The sequence below is a fragment of the Odocoileus virginianus genome, chromosome 16 (assembly GCF_023699985.2).
Source record: "Odocoileus virginianus isolate 20LAN1187 ecotype Illinois chromosome 16, Ovbor_1.2, whole genome shotgun sequence".
In the NCBI taxonomy this organism is placed as follows: Eukaryota; Metazoa; Chordata; class Mammalia; order Artiodactyla; family Cervidae; genus Odocoileus; species Odocoileus virginianus.
In genome coordinates, this window is record NC_069689.1 from 32,240,540 (window position 1) to 32,262,034 (window position 21,495).

Consider the following 21,495-nt stretch of genomic DNA (forward strand, 5'->3'; position numbering starts at 1 on the left):
GAGAAATCATGATTTCAATCCAATCATGAGGAGAGATAAAACACAAAGTGAGGAATCATCTATTTTGCAAAGGGGGAATCTATTCTTCAAAATTGCCAGTGTTAATAAGAAGACAAAGAAAGGCTGAGGAAATGTTTCCAGGTTGAAGGAGATTAAAGAGACATGACAACTAAATTCAAGACGTAAATTATGTACAAAGAGGGAAAAGGATATTATTAAGGAAATTTATAAAATTGGAACATGCATGGCAGATCAAATAAATAGATTTTGTATATCTTATATTTATATCCATAAATCTATCAACAACTGAACTATGGTTTTATAAAAGAACACACCTATATCTTTACGAAGAAATGTATAATGAAATATTTAGGGATAAAAGGCCATGATGTATATAATTTATCTTCAAATGGGTTCAGAATAATATCATATGGTTGGGTAAATAGAAAAATGACAAAGCAAATGGGCTGAGATATTAACAATAGATAAACCTTGTTGAAACATACTATTTTTTTTTGTAATACTTTGTAAATCTCAAGTTATTTTCTAATAAGACATTGAAAAAGTTTTCACTTATTATTTAAAATATGTGTAGTTAGGTGTGTTGTCAGTGTGAAACTCAGCAAATATGATTCAGGAAATCTGCTATCTTAGAAAATATCTTTTGAAGATAATGAGAAATTTTGAGATGAATTTTTTACAAACTGAGACCTCAGTATTTACTCTTAAAATTACATTACCTTTAGGGGAAAAAGGACCTAGGTGAAGAAAAGTCACATAAAAAGTCCACATTTTCATTCCATTAAATTAAAATTTCATTTATACTTACACTTTGAATTTTCCCTCTCCATCACCTCTTTCAGATATGAAACAAAATACATGAAAGGGAAATTGCATATTTTAAGTATTCTCAAGCAAAAATATATGTTCTTACTAGAACATTAATCTCATCCTTCATAATTAACTATTGCATTTTTCTTTCATCAGGCTCTGACCTTTAAGGTGTTCCTGTTGTGTGTGTTTTTAACGTCTAACTTTTCTGGAAAATGTGCAGAGGTCATAATGAGGCATAATTATATACAGTATATAATTTTCTTTGGCCTTTTTCAAGTGCTAATTTAGCTATCATTTCTTCATGTAGAATTTTTATAAGAAATACTTTTAAAAATGAAAATCCTTTTTCCAGCTTTGGTATAAATTATATGTTCAATAAGTAACACAGATAGGAAATTTAGTAACATACTATAGATGTTAAGTGAACTCTGTAAAATAAATTCTTATTTATATAGGTGGAAATGAGTTTCTGAAACAGCTTTTTCCCTCCATACTCTGCTTTTATGAAAAGGAAACAAGTAATAACTAGCCTGCTATATGGTCAGGCCACTCAAGATGGCAGTTCTCTTGCTTTCTGTATATCCCCTGTTCAACCAGTCCCTGTCTCACCTACATGCTACTCCCCTGACCAACCTTCCCTCTTAAATCATAGAGCCTAATCAGTAAATGCCTCTGTACTTGCCCATGGTCCCAGCCAGTGATTATTCTGATTTTCAGATCAGAATTATCTCCAGTATGATAGCTTATCAGAGGGGTGGTGAAGGGTACCCACCTCTGCTGGTTTCCCTGGCAACCGATGAGCCAACTTGATGTCAGTTCCCTCTATAACTGTTACTCTTCTTCTCCTGGTAGTAAAAACTACTTCCATGTCCTGTTCACCACCTGCCACACACAATGGGGTGTTGCTCCAGGATTTTGCTTTAGAAGTGGAAGATCCCTCCTCCCCCATCTATTAACCCACCGGTATCTCTGTCACTGACTCAGCTCTTTCTTTGCTCTTGAGGCTGGGTAAGTACAGGGCTTGCAGGCCTATAGGGTGCAGTCCCCCGCCTACCTTTCCAGTCCTCGGTTGCCTTATTGTAAAATGGGCATGCATAAAGAAGGAAGAAATAATGACATTTGCAGCAACATGGATGGACCTAGAGACTGTCATACTGAGTGAAGTAATTCAGACCGAGCAAGACAAATATCGTATGATCTAGCATATATGTGGAATCTAAAAAACTGGGTACAAATGAACTTATCTATAAAACAGAAATAAAGAAGTAGAAAACAAACTTATGGTTATCAGGGGTAATGAGGGGAGGGATAAATTGGGAGATTGGGATTCACATAAACACACTACTGTATATAGGATATATAACTCATAAGGACCTACTGTATAGCACAGGGAACTCTACTCAATATACTCTGTGATGACCTATATGGGAAAATGATTTAAAAGGGAGTAGCTATTTGTATGGAGGAGGAAATGGCAACCCACTCCAGAGATCTTGCCTGGAGAATCCCAGGGATGGCAAAGCCTGGTGGACTGCCGTCTATGGGGTCACACAGAGTCAGACACGACTGAAGCGATTTAGCAGCAGCTGCCGCAGCTATTTGTGTAACTGATTCACTCTGCTGTACACTTGAAACTAACAACACTATCAACTGTACTCCAATAATTTTTTTTAACGGCCATAAAATTAGCATAGTGACTGGCACATAGTGGGTAGTCAAAAGATATTAATTTTTTATTAATTATATTGATTTAAATATCAACATATTTGTTTGGCAGGGTGTGTTTACTGCCTTAACCTGATTTCCTATAACTTTTCATACTAAATAATAACTGGTCATCATTATGATAATGCTGAATCATCAAAGATTAAATCTTAAAGATGTTTAGGGCTTCCCTGGTTGCTCAGGGGTCTGCCAATGCAGGAGATACAGGTTCGACCCTGGGTCAGCAAGACCCATATACTGCAGAGCAACGAAGCTTCTGTGCCATCATTATTTAGCCTGTGCTCTAGCGCCCGAGCTCTGCAAGAAGAGGAACCACCACATTGAGAAGCCTCTGCACCACAGCTAGGGTGTAGGCCCTGCTCACCGCCACTAGAGAAAAGCCAGCGCAGGAATGAAGACCCAACACAACCAAAAATAACTAAAATCTTAAAAAACTTCAGTTGCCAGGAAGTCACACATGACTTAATCAGATTCTTAGGTTAAGAGGAATATTCTGGTGTTCAATTATTCAGAATCAGAATCTGTCATCTTTTATTTTTTAAATATAGCAATTAAGAATTTCATTCATGTTGAAGAACACCTCTTAACCTTCAAATAATTAGCAATTTTACTGTCTATAAACTATTTTTCCATATACTTTTCATCATTAGTATAAGAGAATAATATTAAACTTAGAACACTAAAAAACATATTTAGAAAATGGACAAGTAGTATATATGTAAAAAAAGAACTATTTCCTGAAAAATTAAGGAGTTTTCATTTTACAAAACCTTGCTGTAAGCATCGTCAGTCATTTGATATTGGCAGGCATGAGAGAACCTATGTGAAGACTGATTTGACTTTCACACCATTGTAATGACAAGATGAAATTCAGCAATGTGGATTTCTCTATAAAAAGACACTTTAAACTAAATGAAACATGCTTGCAAGCAAGCATATACACACACACAGAGGGAATTATTTGTCTTGAATTGCTGACAGTGTAAGTAACTTGATCAACTAATAGTACCAGACTAATTCTATAAACCTTAGAGCATTTTTTATAAACCAGTGGTTAGGGAATTGGGATTTAAAGAGGATCTTATGCATTTTTATGTTCCTAATGCCTTAAATCATTTTAGTCCTTGAATGAATGTTGCTGAATAATATTTGTTTCATGCCTATAATGGCCCAATTTATATAGGGAGGTGGGATTTCTTTTAAATTGAAGGTTAAGTGTAAGGACAAATAAATGTTTTAGTAATTTTAGTATAGTTTTTACTAAATCATTTGGTTAATGAATTAGTTATTACTTTTAGTAAGTTAATAAAATCCATTAATATGTGTCTTGATGGTGTGGAAAAACACCAAATTTTACATCTGGTGATACGAGTCCAAATTTGCCATATAAAATAGATGAAGGGAGAAAAGGCAAGGCTGTAGTCTATGAGGTTGATGAACATGGCAGCCTCTATGGTAGAGACACCAAAGACTTTGTGAACAACTGGAAAATCTGAATGTTCTGTATCTCATGCCTCTGTAGTTAAGAAGGAGTGAAGTTGCTTGGGTTAAATTATCAAAATGGGCCATTTCACTAATGTAAATCTGAGGCCAAGTTTTCTCGCATTTTGCATTAGCTGCCCGTAAATTCACTTGTTTTTAAGAATGTACTCACCAGAAAGCTCAAGTTCTTTGTGGCTGTGGGAACAGGGGTGTTGGTTGAGTCTGTTGTTCTTTGGAAGCCATTTCCTAGGCATGGGTGCACTTCCTTTCAAGCAAGAGTGGAAGCCTCAATAGCAGTGGTTCTTAAACAAGATATCACAAGGGATTTGTAACCAATAATAAAGTACCAATGTTTAGGAAATCACTTTTTATGTAAGCATGAGTTAGATTGTTTTAAAAGCTATCCATAGACTATGGATATGCCACCCCACTTGGCCACATAGAGATCCCCTTCATGAGTGGGAGAGAAGGGAGAAGAGCCTTTCCTGACTGGAAATTGCTTATCAATTCTTGGCAAAAGTTGGAAGTGTTTCACAACCTTCTGAGTTGTGTGTGTTGCAATAGAAAAGAGAATGAAAAAAGTTGTTTTCTGCATTTTCTAGCTTACTTTAAAACCCAACACAAACCATTCTTGCATATTTTCTGCTTTGTGAGGACCCATTAGTCAAGGAACAGAGTGGTCTCAAAGCACTGGTCAAAATGGCTTTGCTGCAGAAATCTTAACATTGTGGGCTTGCCTTGCATATGTCATTTTGTTATTTTACTCTGGAAATGCAAATACATAATTCTCAAATTAAGAGGCTGTTGATATGTGGAAAGAAGTGTTTGCTTTTTAGAGAGAAAAGGGCGAAAAGACCACTGTCTTTGTGTGTCCCCTCCCTAGGCATAATGGCAGTGGGAGGTGGTTGGGCTGACAAAAGTGAATTAAGAAAAGAGTGTGGCAAGTCTCTAACCTTTGAACAGCTTCTTTTCAAAAAGTGTCTACCTATGACCACAGCAGGATCTGTGGTGTGTACTGATCTTGATAAAGTCAGATGGTTATTTATGACCAGCCCTTAGGAAATACAAGTGTATCTTACATAATCTTTGATCATGGTTTTACCTTTTTGGTGTTGAAAAATGGATTGTTTTTAAATTTCTTTGGACTACTTTAGAAAAACATTTAGAAAAGGGATTCCAGTTTATTGGTAAACTGAAGTGAGTTTAGCTTCATCCATTTTTCGGATGGTTTTGATGGAATTAATGACTTAGTCTATAATTGACTAATCCTCTAAACCAATCACAGCCAGTCTGTAATAAGTGAACTAAATTTAAATCCTTAAACCGACTTTGGATATAGAACAATCTTTATGAAACAAAGCACACTTCATTTTACCAGGACACGTGAAACTGAAATTAAGAACTCAATAAAACCTAGAGAGCAAAAAACTATTGTAGGTGTTAATACCTTATACTATTTTGCAAATGAAAGCTACCTGCCTCTAAGAAAATGGTGTCAGAATTAAGAATAATATAGACCAGGGATGGGAAAACTTTGAAACGGACCAAACAGTAAATATTTTAGGCTTTGCAGGACACATGGTCTCCATCACAACTACTTATCTCTGCAACTACAGTGCAAAAGCAGCCATAGACAATATGTAAACAAATGTGTGGGGCTGTGTTCCAATAAAACTTTATTCATGGACACTAATATTTGAATTTCATATAATTTTCACATGTCATGAAGCACTCTTTTGATTTTTTCAACCATTTTAAAATGTAAAAACCATTCTTAGCTCATAGGCCAAACAGGCAGTGAGCTAGATTTAGCTCACAGACTAGTTTGCTGACCCCTACCTTATCCTGATGAAGCATGAGCTGAAAGAGTAAGTCGTGAACTTCAAGACACATCAAGAATGTCAGTGAATCACTCACACTTACAGACTAGCTATTGAACACTACTGAACACCACCTATGTACTATCCTTGACTAAAATGTTTACCCTGAGTTGAATAAAGAGAAAACCGAACATATCCAGACTGTGGGTCATTCTATAAAACTGGACAGGGCCCTACAGAAATGTCAGTTACGAAAGACCAGGGAAAGAAAGAATAAACGTGCAGGGAAACTGTTTAAGATCAAAAAGATAGGAAAACTAAAAACAATGTGTAATCTTTGGTTCCCGTATTAAAGCAAAAACAACCGTAAAAGGTTACTCTTGGGATATCTGGAGAAATTTGAATATGTGTTGCCAGGTTTTATTGCATCAATGTTGTTAATACATTACTTGGGTGTGAGGATGGTATTGTGAACTTAAAGAACAATGCCCTGATCTTTGGTGATAAATGCCAAAGCATTTATAGATGTGCAATTTAATTTCAAATGGTTTGACCACGCAAAAGTGCATGTGTGTGTGTGTGTGTGTGTGTAGAGAGAGATGAAACAAAAGTGATAAAATATTAACAATAAATGAATCTGAGTGATAAGTATACAAATATTACTATACTACTCATTCAACTTTTATATAGCCCTGAAATTATTAAAAATAAAAATTGTAATAAAAGAATACATAGAAAAAAGAGACAGCTGTAAATTTAGTGGGTTCAACTTGGAAAATTTTGCAATATAAGACTTACATAGTGCTTGAAAAATAAAGTATTTGTTAGAATTACAAAATAATACCAGTTCTATTTAGAAATTAAAATAATTTGACTTGTAAGAAATAGCTGGATCATTTTAGTGTGTCTCCATATTTTTATCTAATTTTTCCCCAGGAAAATTACAGCACTGGTAAAACCTAAAGTTGGACTAATAAAACACAACAAAATTATTAAGCTCAGCTTCTCTAAAGCCCTGAAATTAGATTTTTTGTTTTTGTTGTTATTGCATAAGATGTATGTTTATTCAGTGACCAGAAATCTGAAATGTACTTTTTCCTGTAATTAAAACTTACAAATAAAAAACCCCACTTCTTCCAGTAGTCAAATCCAGATAATTCTTCACATTACTTTGCTCACAGGATTTTTGGAAATGTAGGGAAACAGGAGAGGAAACAAAATAAATGAGTCATCTTTTAATTTAGAGAAATCACCCTATTCAAGGACATGAAAGGCACTTTCACAAAACAACTGTAAACACTTTGTGGGCAGAAACCACATTTTAGTTGCCTTTGCATCTCAAATGCCAAACACACTGCTGCAAGTAACCATTCCATGAATGTTTGTTGAATGACTGAATGAGTAAATGAAGGTGGGGGGGATTCTGCTATATGAAAACAGGTTAGGTTTGGATTTGATGTAAGGAAAAGATTCAAGATGATTCCGGCACTGGACTGGGGCACTGAAGGAAGTAATGAATTCTTATTTATTTACTTATTTATTTCTTTATTGAAATTTACAATAATAGAATAAACATATATCTTGGATATATTCTGAGAGAAAACTTACCACTTAAATGTTCAGATATTTTTCTACATGTATGATGATGGAGACAGTTCCTCAGTTTCAAGGATACTGCCTCTTAACATTCAGTCAGGTTGAAATGGATCTGAAAATCATGGCATATGAAGGGTGGTAGAGGGAAGTGAACAACAGAAATCAGAGCAGCTGGGAGAGGATGAGTAACTGGTCTCAATTTTATCTTCTGGGTTGCCAGGAGAAAGGGGCAGAAATACTCTGAGCATTTGCTGAGGACAGAACTCGGATCAGTGACCAAATTAAAGGCAAGGGGAAGCTAGAACTATGCAGATTTCAGCAACCTAAGAAACAACTTTTTTACAGAGAGACGTGTCTAATGGTGGGACAACTTGCCTTGACAGATAATGAACACACTGAAATGGTCACATCGAAAACCTATAGGCAGAGTTGGTGTGACCATTTTCAAGAGTGCCTCGGAGGGTTGTGTACAGAGCAAAAGACTGAGGCTATATTTCATTCCTTCCAACCTGAAAAAGCATTTTCAATAAACCTGAAAGTCATGCTACAAATTCAGTGTTAATACTAAGCAGATACTTAAAAAACAAACATTTTCAATACCTCAGAGTCTTCAATGAGCACATAACTGGTAAATAGAACAGCTCAGTCAGTTTGTTCTTCAAATATTTTACAATAGACTTAGACTTGGCATTCTTAACTACCATCCAAGGAAAATTTAGGTTGTCTCAGTATATAAAATAATACCATACCTCTACAGAGATTCAGAGTGCTCCAGGATCTGTTTCTTCTCTACAGCCTGGCCGCTCTCCCTGTGAACTCTATGATCCTTGGGAGCCTAGATTATTATAGTCTACAGCTGCCTCTCAACAAGGCATTTATCTCTAATCTCTCCCACCTATAATCATGGTGCATCCTGCAGCTAGATGTCTGCCCGAAAACCCTTTTGAACAAATTACTACCCATTACAGAGCCTAGAATGATTCATTGATTTATAACTATGTATGGGAAAGATGGGGCACAACAAAGTGAAAAGTTATTAAGTGGCAGAATTATAGACTAGTATTTAAAAAACGTTCTTGGTGTGGCTCTAGTAAGGTTCTACTAATAAAAAAAATCAGGTGCAAAACAAAGATGCTATGAAGTTTCCTTACTACTTGGCATATTCCATTCAAAAGCTCTGACTTAACTTTTGAAGAGACTCCTCGTTAAGTCTCTCAGTTTACCTTTTCTCCTCCTGTCCCTGCAGTTAAGCTTCACTCTCTCCTACCGTCTAACTTCCTGCTCCCGTCTAACCTTTTTCCTCCTTCTTGTCCCTCGTTCCTGCTTCCTTGGGCCTCTGTCACCACTTTGCTCTCTTCCTCGGCTGCGGGACAACTACTCAGTCTCTCTGTTCACCTTGTCCATCCTGTCTCTAAGCCTCCGAAGAGCAGGGCTTTTGGTATCATTGCATCCCAACGTCTAGACTAGTGCCTTGCAGATAAAAGATATTAATGAATTATCAGGTGAGTGAATGATTGTCATTACCGTGACTATATGAATCTACACTAGTTTTTTTAATTTTGATATAAATTGATTACACATTATGTGTGGTTTTATATTGCATTACATCTTTTTTCTAATTGTTTATGTGTTTTAGTGTAGCTTTCTCAAAATGAATAGATAGATGTTATCCGTATTACCTAATTCAATACTTCAACTCAACAGATTTTTATTGAGTACCTACTATGTGTCAGGCACTTTAGTAGGCATTAGGATATAAATTCATAACTATATTTAACAAGAGCAAGTAAAGACCAAATGGAGTATTTCTTAGCTAACTTCTTTTACACAAAATAAATGCACTTGAAATCTATAGTTTAAATTAAAAAATAATCAACTTTTTAAATACTTTTCTACCATTTTTTTCTATTAAACCCATTCAAAAGAATTATATAACATAAATATAAGATATACGAGGTATCCTGAAACCCAAAACTATACCATCAAGGATAAATATAAATTAAAAATCTAAGATAAATTTTTATTGGTTTAGGGGAACTGGCATTTAATCATTTGTGTTCCAAGATCTTTATAGTGATCAGAAAGATTTTTAAAATTGTGAAAGCTTCATCTCTTATGCAATATGAATATTTTGGAAGCTGCTACATGTCACATTTTTCCAGAACCATGTGCAATAATTTGGTAAAGAACACAGGTAAAAGAGATCACTAATTATCCTTTTCCCCCAATAAACTATGTTTATTATGCCAATTTTAATTGCCATGCAATCTAATGGATTTAAGGCTTATATTTTCCACATCACTAGACATCACAAACATGAAAGCATTTTGTACTGTCATTATACATCAATGTTTGTACTTGGTTATACATATATACAGAAATTATTCACACATCTTAACCTTGCTATTTCCTCCTTTCAAACCAACACAATTTTACCATGAAAGCAGCTTTTTAATAAATGGTATAAGAAATACAGCAAGGCACACTTTTTTAAAAAACTTTTTTCTCATTACCACCTCAAGAAGCATAAAAAAAGAAAATGTTGTACATAATTTAATAGTAGAATGTCACCAGTTTATAATATACAACACCATATAGTTGTTTCCTGAAGTGCTGCATAGATTATTCTTTTTAAAAGGAAATAAATAAAATGGCGCTTTTAAAAGTTGCTTAACTTTGAAAGAAGGACCAGTGTTTCTTCCCTTTGCTGCCATAAAATCAAATATTGGCCTTTCAGGTAAATCTCTTTCCATAAACATAGGCATCATACCATTAAAAAGAATCAAGATTGAAACATGAGATTGGTCAAGTACCACCAGCAGGGCAGGGAGTTGGGGGTGGGGGTGGGAGTTCATTCCAGACAGGTGAATTTAATGGACCATCAATTTGGTGAACTGCAGAATTTTCAAGAGGAGATGAGGAAGGGAGAAGGCAAACCGAAAAGTCTTGCTGGAGAGGTGGGGTCGGTAGAGGTAGCTTGGGACGGGAATCCATGGGAGAACAAGCAGCTTTGCTGAACTTCAAAGACAATCACCTAAAGAGAACCAGGGCACATCCAGATCACAAGGCTCATGTGGACAACCGCATTCAGAAGAAAGATTCATCTGGGGAGAGGTCAGTGTAACAAACGGCAGTGACGCGATGGAGCCAGAGGCCAGCCCTAGGGAGGGAGGGTGAGGCCGCCCTTGAGCTGCAGCCAGGCTTACCTACAAAAGACAAAGAAGCCAGAGGAAAAGCTTTCAGAAGTGTCTGTTTCATTTGCAAAACTGATGAAGGCCACAATTTTAGAAATGCTTGCTAATGTTCTGAAATAAAAGGATACATAAAATAGAGTGGCTGTAATAGCCCAAATGTTACAATGTTTGAGAATTTGCTCAATGTTTGAGAATCAATGCACAAAATAGATTGCTTTGTTTTTTAAAAAAAGACGCAGTTTTAAAGAAAAACAATTATCAAGTTTGACTTTTTCTCTGGATCTCATCTACTCTTTTGCTTGTGAGTGAAAGTTGCTCAGTCCTGTCTGACTCTTTGCAACTCCATGGACTACATAGTCCATGGAATTCTCCAGGCCAGAACACTGGAGTGGATAGCCTTTCCCTTCTCCAGGGGATCTTCCCAGGGATCAAACCCATGTCTCCCTCATTGCAGGTGGATTCTTTAACAGCTGAGCCACAAGAGAAGCCCAAGAATACCAGAGTGGGTAGCCTTTCCCTTCTCCAGGGGATCTTCCCAACCCAGGGACAGGACCCAGGTCTCCTGCATTGCAGGTGGATTCTTTACCAGCTGAGCCACAAGAGAAGCCCAAGAATACTAGAGTGGGTAGCCTATCCCTTCGCCAGGGGATCTTCCTGACCCAGGAATCAAACTGGGGTCTCCTGCATTGCAGGCAGGTTCTTTACCAACTGAGCTACCAGGGAAGTCCTTTGCTTGTGAACTGGGTTTTGAATACTCAAGATAGCTTCAAATCAGTATGAAAATGGGAGGCTGCCGATGCCAAGTGACACAGCAAAATATCAACTGAGCCCCTTTGAGGAACTGATGAAGGCTACCATTTTAGAAATGCTTGCTAATGTTCTGAAATGAAAGGATACATAAAATAGAGTGCTTGTAACAGCTCAAATGTTTCAGAATCATTGTGCAAAACAGATTGCTTTGTTTTTTAAAAAGACATAGTTTCAAAGAAAAATAATTGTCAAGTTTGACTTGATTCAGAGTGGGAGTCTGAACTCTTGGGTTTAACCCTTCCTTCAATCACTATACGTGTGACAGTGGGATTGAACAATTTCATTATCTTACAATGGTGAAATATTCATAAATGTGATAATCTGAAATCCTTCAGTCCTTTGCCTATGAAATGATACAACTGGGGCTTCTAGCTCAAATACGAATGCATTTCATTTAAAGTACTGATAGCATTGTGCAAAATAGAATGATTCAATTATTTCTGTACATCTGATGGCTCAGATACAAATTTGTAATAAACTCAATTGGTTCTTCATATTTCTAAGTGGCTAAAATCAACCTGTCGAGTATGAGGAACAATTAAAATTAGGCAACACAGGATGCAATTGTGGTAGGTGCTCTGACTAGCTCTCAAATATAGCAGGCTTTTGCTTGTAGGGGTTTAAACTGAGTTCTCAAGTCTAATGTCAGATTGCTTTATGGTCCTTCTAGAACTACTTTCATTCTTTCTATCTTACTCTCTTCCTCTATAATCTTGCAACCTGTTCAAGAGCCAGAAAAACTTGAGCAAATGTGGTTTGGCTGGAGCCACACGATGTTGGGGAGAAAATGCAAGTTATCAAGAACAGGGAGAGAAAGACAGGAACAGATGGGATGAAATTTGTTACAGTAAAATAACGCAGTAACTCAAGAAAGGCATGGTGCATTGTTCAAATGCTGAGGACATGACTCATTTGAAATCTGGCCACTGAGTAGGGAATCCTTAGGTGAGGCAAATATGGGCTTACTAAATGACAGTACTTAAATTCCTCTGGATAATTAAAACTTTCAATTTGGCCTATTTGGAAAGGGTCAGGATAAACTGGTTGAGAGAAAGATCTGAGCTGTGTGTATATGTGTGTGTGTGCATGCGTGTGCATGGGAGTGCATGTGAGATGGGTGATGCCCAATAAAATCTTTGATATTAAAAATAAAATAAAATCTTTGATATTTATCATGGCAGGGCTAGTTATTCTGAAGTGCTAGAAAATTTAAAAAAGCACTTCACATCCAACAGAACTTTGATTTATTAAAGTGATCTAAAGGTAAATATAATAAGATCACATCTATGTTGTTTAGGGAAAATTAACACACTACCACCAAGAATAGTTTCCTAAACTGCTTGGTCAACTTTGGGTCATATTAAACACTTAATGTCATTCCAATTAACAGAATAACAATTTGTTGTGTACATGAGAAACGTTGCTTTTAGAGCTTTCCCAGTTTATAAAAACAGAGTAGCAGCACTGTTTACTGTATATATGTATACTTGAGCATGCACAAATACAAGTACTGGCCTAAAATCTAAAATCTATGGCCCTCTAACTCTTTGCACACTGATAAAGTAGGAAAGGCAATAAAGCTAAAAATTTCTGAAGGAAATATATACATCTTAAGTAAATACAGCACCCTCCCACACTAAAAAAACCCCAGAAAATCAGAGCAAACCAAAAAGAAAAAAAATAGTATACAATGGCTGCATGTGATGAGTTCAGTTTTTGTATCACAGGATTTACCCAGCCTGAAGTTTAGGGTTAAATTATTCACCAAAGGTCAGAGGCTTATGATGAGGATTATGAAGAAATAACTGTCAGAATATAGCAAAAAGATTAGTGCAAAGTACATCTCTTAAGCAGGTCCTAGGAGGCTCTCCAGACATATATGCTTCCTTCAAATTAGGCAGAAATATCTGGATCTATCCAGTTGCCTTTTTTTGATGTGATTTGCTATAACTGACCCCTCTATGTTTGTAGAAACATGATACATAAATGAAAATAGTGAAAGGCACAGCAGTGTACCCGGAAATCAGTGCAAATGCGTACTGTGTTAGAGCAAGTTAAAATTTCTCAAACAGATTCAGTGGGCTTTTAATTAGAACACAGTAAATGAAAAACCTGTTCTAAAAATTTTGCAAAAAAGAAATGTTTGTTTCTCTTGAGGACTATAACTGTTATTCTAAGTTACAGCCCTTCTAGAAGACATTGCAATCATTTCATCCTCTGAGAACTTATTTCTGGTGGAAAAAAACCAAATTTGGTGAACTTTATTTTCCTGATAAAAAGGATATCCCAAGTGATAGCTTTCAAACGGCTTAAAAAAGTGGAGTTTTTCTTTTTGCTTTTCTGAATCTTAAAGGGAGAACAATGACAGCAATTAAGCTTTCATAGACATGAAACCTCATATTTACATATAATTTTACTATGCATTCCTGACATTCAACACAGAAGGTGTGTCAACATTTTGAGATTAAATAACTTGTCCTGGTTGGTAGTATTTTAACAGTATGTAAATATTTACACCCAGGTACCCAGCATTAATGACTGGTGAAAAGTTTAGGTATCCAGATGTTCAGTCTACATGAAACTGAGAACACTGAATAGGCCCAGTAAATATGGCTACCTAAATGGCCTTAGGCTGATAACAAGTCACTTGGGGGCGATGTGAGTTCTGCAGAAATAAAATCTGGCTGCTTCTCCCATTGCCTGTGATTGGCCAGGCATTGAACCGCAGGGGCTCCACAAAATATTGCTAACTGGCAGGCGGACTGGCAGATAATTTTACATTGTCCACGCCTGTAAAATTGTGAGGATTACACAGATCTGTCAGCCTATTCCCTTCCCCGAGTCTAAAGATGGAGCTGCAAGTCATTACATTTCATTTCAATTCTATATCTGTTTAGGGGAGAGGAGAAATCCCCAGGGCATCAAAAAGGAAGGCGTGCACCCCAGAGGTTTCTCAGTGTCAGAGCTTCTCGAGACCAGATCTCGGCGTGACTGGTGATTTGAGGGTCACCGTCACATAAGTCTGCGCCCAGAGTGGTGTTGCTTTCAAGCCTTGATCCCCTTTCAGAAAACAAAAATCAGCCAGGCTCTACCAGCCCTTCTGTGGAGGTTGGCAGAGCTGGCAGTACAATTGGTTCTAATAGAACTTGTTTTGAAGCAGCTTATGGAATGGCAGTTATTCTCCCTTAATGGTCAGTTTTACTGCATACTGATGGAGAATGTGATTATAGGGTGGACATGTTTCACAGAAAATACATTTCTCTCTCTCCTACTTTTGTTCTCCCTTGCAGCCAATTGTAAATAGAGTCTGAAACACAGAAAATTAGTTGTGCTATATTAGTAAGTAGGGCTGCTTTCCTACAATTTTGCATACTGAGTTTATTTTTAGGGTATATATATGGTATAGATTCCCCCCTCACTCCCCATTTCTAGCAGCTCTACACAGAATCACACATTTTAATGAGCTGAGGGCACAGGTGTTGCAGGAAAAAAAATAATGATGTTTGCCATTCATCTTTCAAATTAAATAATGTGTTTTTAAATAGTAACTTTTTTCATAATACATTATGGGAACAACATTATCTGTCACATTTTAAAAGATGTATTTGTAATAAATGTAAATTACTTTTAGAAAATCAGTAATTAGGCTCATCAAAAAATAAACAATCTGCCACAAAAAAGATAATCTTTAGCATAGTTAAGTATAATAACTGTTATTTGAATAAGTTAACAAATTAGGGTAGATTGCTTCTGTAATTCATTTCCTATAGCACGAGTTTAGGTTATGCATTAAGCTTCTGGAGTGGGAGGTGGAGATGGCAGTCAGTACCTCATACTTTGGTGAAATACAACTCTCACATTCAAAAACTCACATTTTCTTTTCTAAACTTGATTGAGAAAGTATATTCATCACTGAGGCTTAGAAATAGGAAATAACAGAGTTTCGGTGTCACTTTTAGAACTGTATCATCCTATCAGAATTATCAATCAGTAGCTGTCTTATTAAACAAGAAGAGCAGAATAACTTTCTTTAGAAAAAAAAAAAAAGGATGGAAATCAGCCTGTCACCTTCAGGCAAAATTCAAAAATTCTGTTTTTATCAAAACGCCATTAACTTGTCATGTATTCTCTCCGCATTTGCTTTCGGAGCCTGTTCTCAGTCTCTGTGTGGATAAATAAGAGCCTCTTCTTTAACATCAACTTTCCCCTCCTGTTTGAATCCTCAGACTTGGTCGTGATTAACAGCTGTGACAGCACAGCCTTCCACCGGGGAAGTAAATATGATGATAGTTACACTAGACAGAAGCGTAAAAGGAAGGCCCAGATCCGGAGATGCAGCTTTAACTTAATCACTGTTCATCTCTAGGCACGGAAGGGAGCAGGCCGTGCACAGAAGCTGAAGCGGGGAGCACTCTGTGTGCATTTTGGTCAGAGGGTATAACTGCAGTCTGGAGGAGAACCCCTTTTCCTCCCTTAATGGAAGAATTTGAGGCTCTACTGTATTTGACTACTTCCTCAAATTTTTGATTCTTCTTGGCATAATGATGTGATAAAGGTAATGTTACTAAAAATGTGACTGTTTTTCCCCCCTTTTGCTTCACAGTTACTTGCATGGTTGGGAGTACTTCTTCCATCTAAATGCCTTATTCAGATAAATACCAGCCATCCTGACTAGTCCCTTCTCCTATCATAGCTTTGTTGACTAAAACTCATATTTTAAGTATGTCTATATTAAATATGTATGTGACAATATATTAAATATATATTAAAACATGAGGACTATACGTACCTTTCAATGAGATGATTTTCATGCTTGGAGAGGGTTACCTTCTACCTATGCATATTTCTATGTCGTTCTTCATGAAGGTTTAGTAGATTCTCTTCACAGGTTAAAGCTGTGGGGCTGGGATGCCATGTGACCTTGTCCTTTGGCTGCTTCGCCTTCGAGGAGAGTCCGGGAACTCCAGATGGGGCTGAAGAAGCATTGTGTTCTTCTGGCCTTGCTGACTCACCTGGGTTTTCTGAACTTTCCTTTTCGCTGCCCAGCCTTGAAGGAGCAGTTACCTCTGTGCTTTCTCCATGGACGTTAGAAGCTTGGGGTGAACCATCCACTTCCTTTCCTATATCCCCTCCTTTCGGAGGACTTGAAAGGGCCACTGTGTCTGCATTATTGGTGAGGAAGGAAGTATCACTGAACCTGGAAGAGCCTGCTGCTGCTGGCAGGGGCACTGCAGCCTCGGTGGGATCTGCAGGTTCATTTGGAGGAGCATCAGAGAAAGGGGGCTTGTCTCCAGCAGGGTCCTCCTCAACACAGGCCTCAAAGAAGTATTCGGTGTCCTCCTTGTCTTCTGAGCCAGAGTCAGTCATGTCTGGTGGCAATGGAGTGCTGCTCTTCTCTTCAATGTAACTGGTGACCTCCCCACAATCACTGTCATGAGAGGAGAGAGATAAGTAGGAGTAAAAGTCCCCTTTTCTTAGCTGGATGGGCCGATGAGAATGCTCCAACACCTTCTCCTTGATTTGAGTTAATGAAGTAGGGGCAGTGACCTCGTTTTCAGGTTGAGATTTACATTTCAGGGCTGTTGAAGCCATGTCGATGATTTCCTTAACAAAGTCGTGTACTGAACAATCTTCGGCGTCTTTCTGATGAAAAATGTCTGGTTCACAGTCACAACAGGAAACGTCACTGGCAGCAACATTTTCCTCTGTTCCGTTTTGCTCGCGTGCTAGGCAGCAACCAGCAGGTTTTCCAGCCATACTTGGTGCATCATTAGATGAAGATTTCAGTACATCAGAGTCCTGTCCATTGATAACACTGATTTCTGGAGGCAGTTCTGGACAAGATTTCTCAGTGGGAGTAGAAGCAGCACTCTGATTTTCAAAATGATGGTGGTTTTGACATTTCTTTGGGACATGTCTAACCATTTGGGAAACAGACTCCTTCCCAGCAATACTTGATTCATCTGAGCCATCTATAACTGGTTTGCACTTACAATGCTCATTCTCTGAAATCCTTTTCCCAGCTGAACCAAGACTTTCTGATTCCTTTGAAATCTCATTCAGTTTGTCCTTCTGACTTTCTGGAGTGCTTTCAATATTGCCATTTTCCATGTCTGCCACATATGGATCTTTATTAACTTTGAAAATATTTTTCTTATTTTCACCTTTTGTCCCTAACTCACGGGTGTGGGGTAAATTCTTACTATTTCCATTATTTTCAGAGAGATGTTTTATTGAACCATTGAGAAGGGCCTCAATGTTGAGGGTGTCCGAGGAATTGGTCATCTCACTACTACTTACATCCTTACTGCCCTTGATTTCATCACTGAGATTACACCTTCTCTTATCTCTTGTCAAGGAAAGCTTGGGTCTAATCCAGGTCTGCAGCTCATTCTTTATGTAATCCAGCCCGGACATCACGTTGCAGTCTTCATAAATTTCATCATCTGTTGCAATACTGGAGTCATCATCCTCATCTTTGATGCACAGCTCTTCTTCTGTTAGGGTGAGTGTTGAGCTGGAGAGGAGGTCACTGTCATCTTCATCATCAGTGCAGGCAGAGGTGCAAGAGACATTCACGATCATGCTGACATTGACATCACTTTCATCGGCCACCGAGCGAGGAAGGCGCTTCCTGAATGACGCATTTGATTCCGGGATCTTGTTCTTGTGTAACACAATATCCTCCGAGCAAAGAGAAAGCTCATCACTGCTGCTTAGTTCTGTAAGAGATGCTGGAGAGTCTTCATTGATAGAAGATGCTATGTCCAGTGACAGTTGGCCAGGGAAAGACATCTTTTGGGAACAGCTTTGAAGAGTGATATCAGAAACACTTCGCTTTATCTTCTGCTCTGAAGGGCTCTGGATATTCTCCAAACGATTCAGGAGATCTAATGTTCTTTTACTCAGTTCACCAACTGAGCCACTGCTCACACTTAGGTCCCCGGAACTGTGACAGCTAAAAAGATCTTCATTGCTTTTATAAGATGTTAACCAACTTTCTAAAGAAGTGCTTCGTTGGAGGCTGTCACTGCCATTTTTAAAGATGCCCAATGCAAATAAATCACCCCCTGGAGAAAGAGACTCAATAGATGAACTATGAGATAAAAGAGAGAGCTGTCTGGCATTCTGCATGCCAGTGAATGTCTTCTCTACATCACCACTTTTATATGAACTGCGATCCATTTCATGGGGTGCACTTGCCAAAATCCTTTCATGGGGAGGTGCATCTGGTTGTAACTCTGTAGCCTGATGTTTAGATTTGCAGGATTTTTTATCAAAATAAAAACCATGAAGCAGGGGATCCTCCACATGTGCTTTTTCACTTTGTGACTGTTTCATTATCATCGGTAATTTGAGTTTTGAGCCTTGGAGGTACGAGTAATCATAAAATGTAAACACATCATGTTTTCCTTGTAATTCTTCTCCCAAACAACCAGGGGTATGTTTGTTAACACTGTTTAAATCTCCAACTTTTCCATTTACACAACCCACTGGTGAAATGGGTAACTGAGAGCTATTTGGGAGCTTAATTCGTTCCTCCTCGTCTTTAATATTTTGCTTTAACAAGTTAACTGCATCTCCCATTTGTGGGTCCAGATGTTCAGTGTCAGGGTTACTTGGGGATCCATCCACTGCATTGAGCAAGCACATTTCAGAGTTGGTGGTGGTTTCGGTGTCCCCTTCACTGACAATTCCACTCTCACTGCCTGAATTTTGACTCATGTCTCCTCCATGGCATGGGCAGGGCTTCACCAAATTGGAACCCCCTAGAAGATCTGGCAAAGATTTGGTAGATGAAAAGGAAGAGTCTTTGCTGAGACTCTTAGTTAAAACACTAGGTTGTGTCGTGCTAGTGAACTTTGGATTGTTTTTCAGGAATGGGATGTGGCTGTCTTCATAGAGTTCAACATTGTGGAGGCTGTAGACTTGGTAAACGTGCGGACTGGATGGGGCAGTGATACTTGATGCATACTGCGATGCCCCATGGTCACCTGCCTCTTCTTCGTAACTCGGGTTCTCACTACCTGTCTCTTCAAGGTTTAAGGAAGGCATAACAGGTTGGGATTCTTGATCAAGGTCATTCGATTCTTCATTGAAACTAATTAACTTGTTACTTATGTCAGTTTCATCCCATTCCAGGGCATCCTCACTCGTCCCATTTAGGTCCATCAAGCCAGGATCAATCACATTCAAAGTCTCCTGTGTAGGAGAAAGGAAAAAAAGCAGAAGAATTAGGGAACACAAGCATGAAAATTTTATCCATTCAAAATCTCTTGGAAGATTCAGGAAAGAAATTTGCCCCAAGCATGAATTTGAAAGCTAGCATAATTATCAGTTCTATTCCTCTCTGGAATAACATCCAAAATTATTGAAAGAGGCTTTTCTATCAATAGTAATTTGTCACTGGGGGCAATAACAGATTAAAATGTAAGATTATTACAGTCAAATATGTAATTTATGGAATTAACTATTTCCTATTGATTTCTTCTACATTTTTAACCTTGGATTGGGTGAAGATAAAACTGTCAGGTAAATAAAGGTTAAAAAGAGGTTAGCTTGTGACATCTTTTAGGGTACATTCACTCTAATATTATCGCAGTTCTGGAGTTTATAATGGAGTACTATCTGTACCCACATATGGAGAAATCCCCTCTTGCTTCTGGTTCCTGAGTTCTCCACCTGATGCAGCTTCTGGGAGAAGAGAAGAGTTGTTGCTATCTGTAAAGCCACACACTGGCCAGAAGCTCTCATAGATCTATCTTTTCCATGCCTTCCCTTTAGGGTTCCTCCTCTTCAGAATGTGGCCCTGTTCCCAATCAGACCCAAGCTGAGCACCATCTGACTGGTTTCTTTACCCACATCCTCCTGGACTTGAGTCTCGGGCCCCAGTACTGTAGGGTAGCTTCTTAGTCATTAGTCACTGTACTCACAGTCTCTCTCTTCCCCCTTCTCCATCACAGAGGTTCCACTTTGATCCTTGATCACTTGCTCACTTCTCTCACTACTGTCCCTTTATAAAGTCCAGGCAGAACCCTCCCCCTCCAGTCCTAGAATAACAACTATCTGAGGACTTCCTGACTCCATGAATGAAGCAGCCCAGATTCTCTTATGCTGCCTTCTGCCTGCACAGTTGGGATCTTGTTCTTTCCTTGGATTTCTGGATTTTTACCCTTTTTGGTGGAGCGTGACACAGTCTGGGACACAGAAGCTGAATGGGTTCGGCATGGTCTTGGGCAAGTCGCTTAACCTTTCTGGGCAGCCATCGCCTCACACCACTTTTTCAAGGGGGTCAGCGCTGTCCATTTTCAGAGAGAATTCTGAAGATTAGGTGAGCTAATGCTTGGGAAGGGCTGAGGAGGCAGTCAGTATAAAGCAGCTGGAATAGTCAGTGAATGGAGAATTGCTCTAGAGTGGCCTTTAGTTAATTCATAAAAGGTTTTCCTGGCCTAGCTCATTCTCTCATCTTTCCTTTCAATTTGCTCTTAAAATCACAAGGAATTCATGACGTGGTGGGTAGAGAGAGGTGTCTCACCATATTAACAGGTCAGCATATCTGCATTACAATTCAGAATTATTTTGACAGTCTGGTTGAAAAACAGGCCATGGTGCTTTTCTTCCTCAGGAGTGGAAAAAAAGGTTTCACCAGCAGCACATTCACAGTGCTCTCCTAAGAAGCTCTCATTCCTTCCTGAAACTACTAGTGGAAGGATACCACACAAACACATTAAGCATAAAATACCCATTAGCACTTTATTATACTGGATATGTAAGAGATTATCTGTATAGCCTACTTAAGTTTAAAAGAGTCCAGATGCAAAGTAAACATTAATTAAGGGATATTGTTAAATTTTGTAACAGAATCTTTCCTACCAATGTTATAGCACTTAATCTAGTTCACAGGCCATCATCATGCTTGCTTGGGTATGGGGTATGTTCACCATGATGAATTTTTATTAGAATTTCTGTTTATTCTTTGCTTGCTGATAAAGTACTAATGACCAGTTAGTATGACTAGTGAATGTTAAAATCTT

General features: G+C 38.1%; 1 protein-coding gene across 1 annotated transcript in view; it reads right to left on the bottom strand.

Annotated features, from left to right (window-relative positions):
• Nucleotides 1–5,699: 5,699 nt before the first annotated feature.
• AKAP6 (A-kinase anchoring protein 6) overlaps nucleotides 5,700–21,495 on the bottom strand; it is a 486,146-nt gene continuing 470,350 nt past the window's right edge. Inside the window, exons 13-14 of the mRNA XM_020870415.2 lie at nucleotides 16,251–19,663; nucleotides 5,700–10,663 (exon numbers count right to left, since the gene is read on the bottom strand). Coding sequence (XP_020726074.2) covers nucleotides 16,292–19,663 — 3,372 coding nt within the window. The 3' untranslated portion in view covers nucleotides 5,700–10,663; nucleotides 16,251–16,291. The remainder of the gene's footprint in view (nucleotides 10,664–16,250; nucleotides 19,664–21,495) is intronic.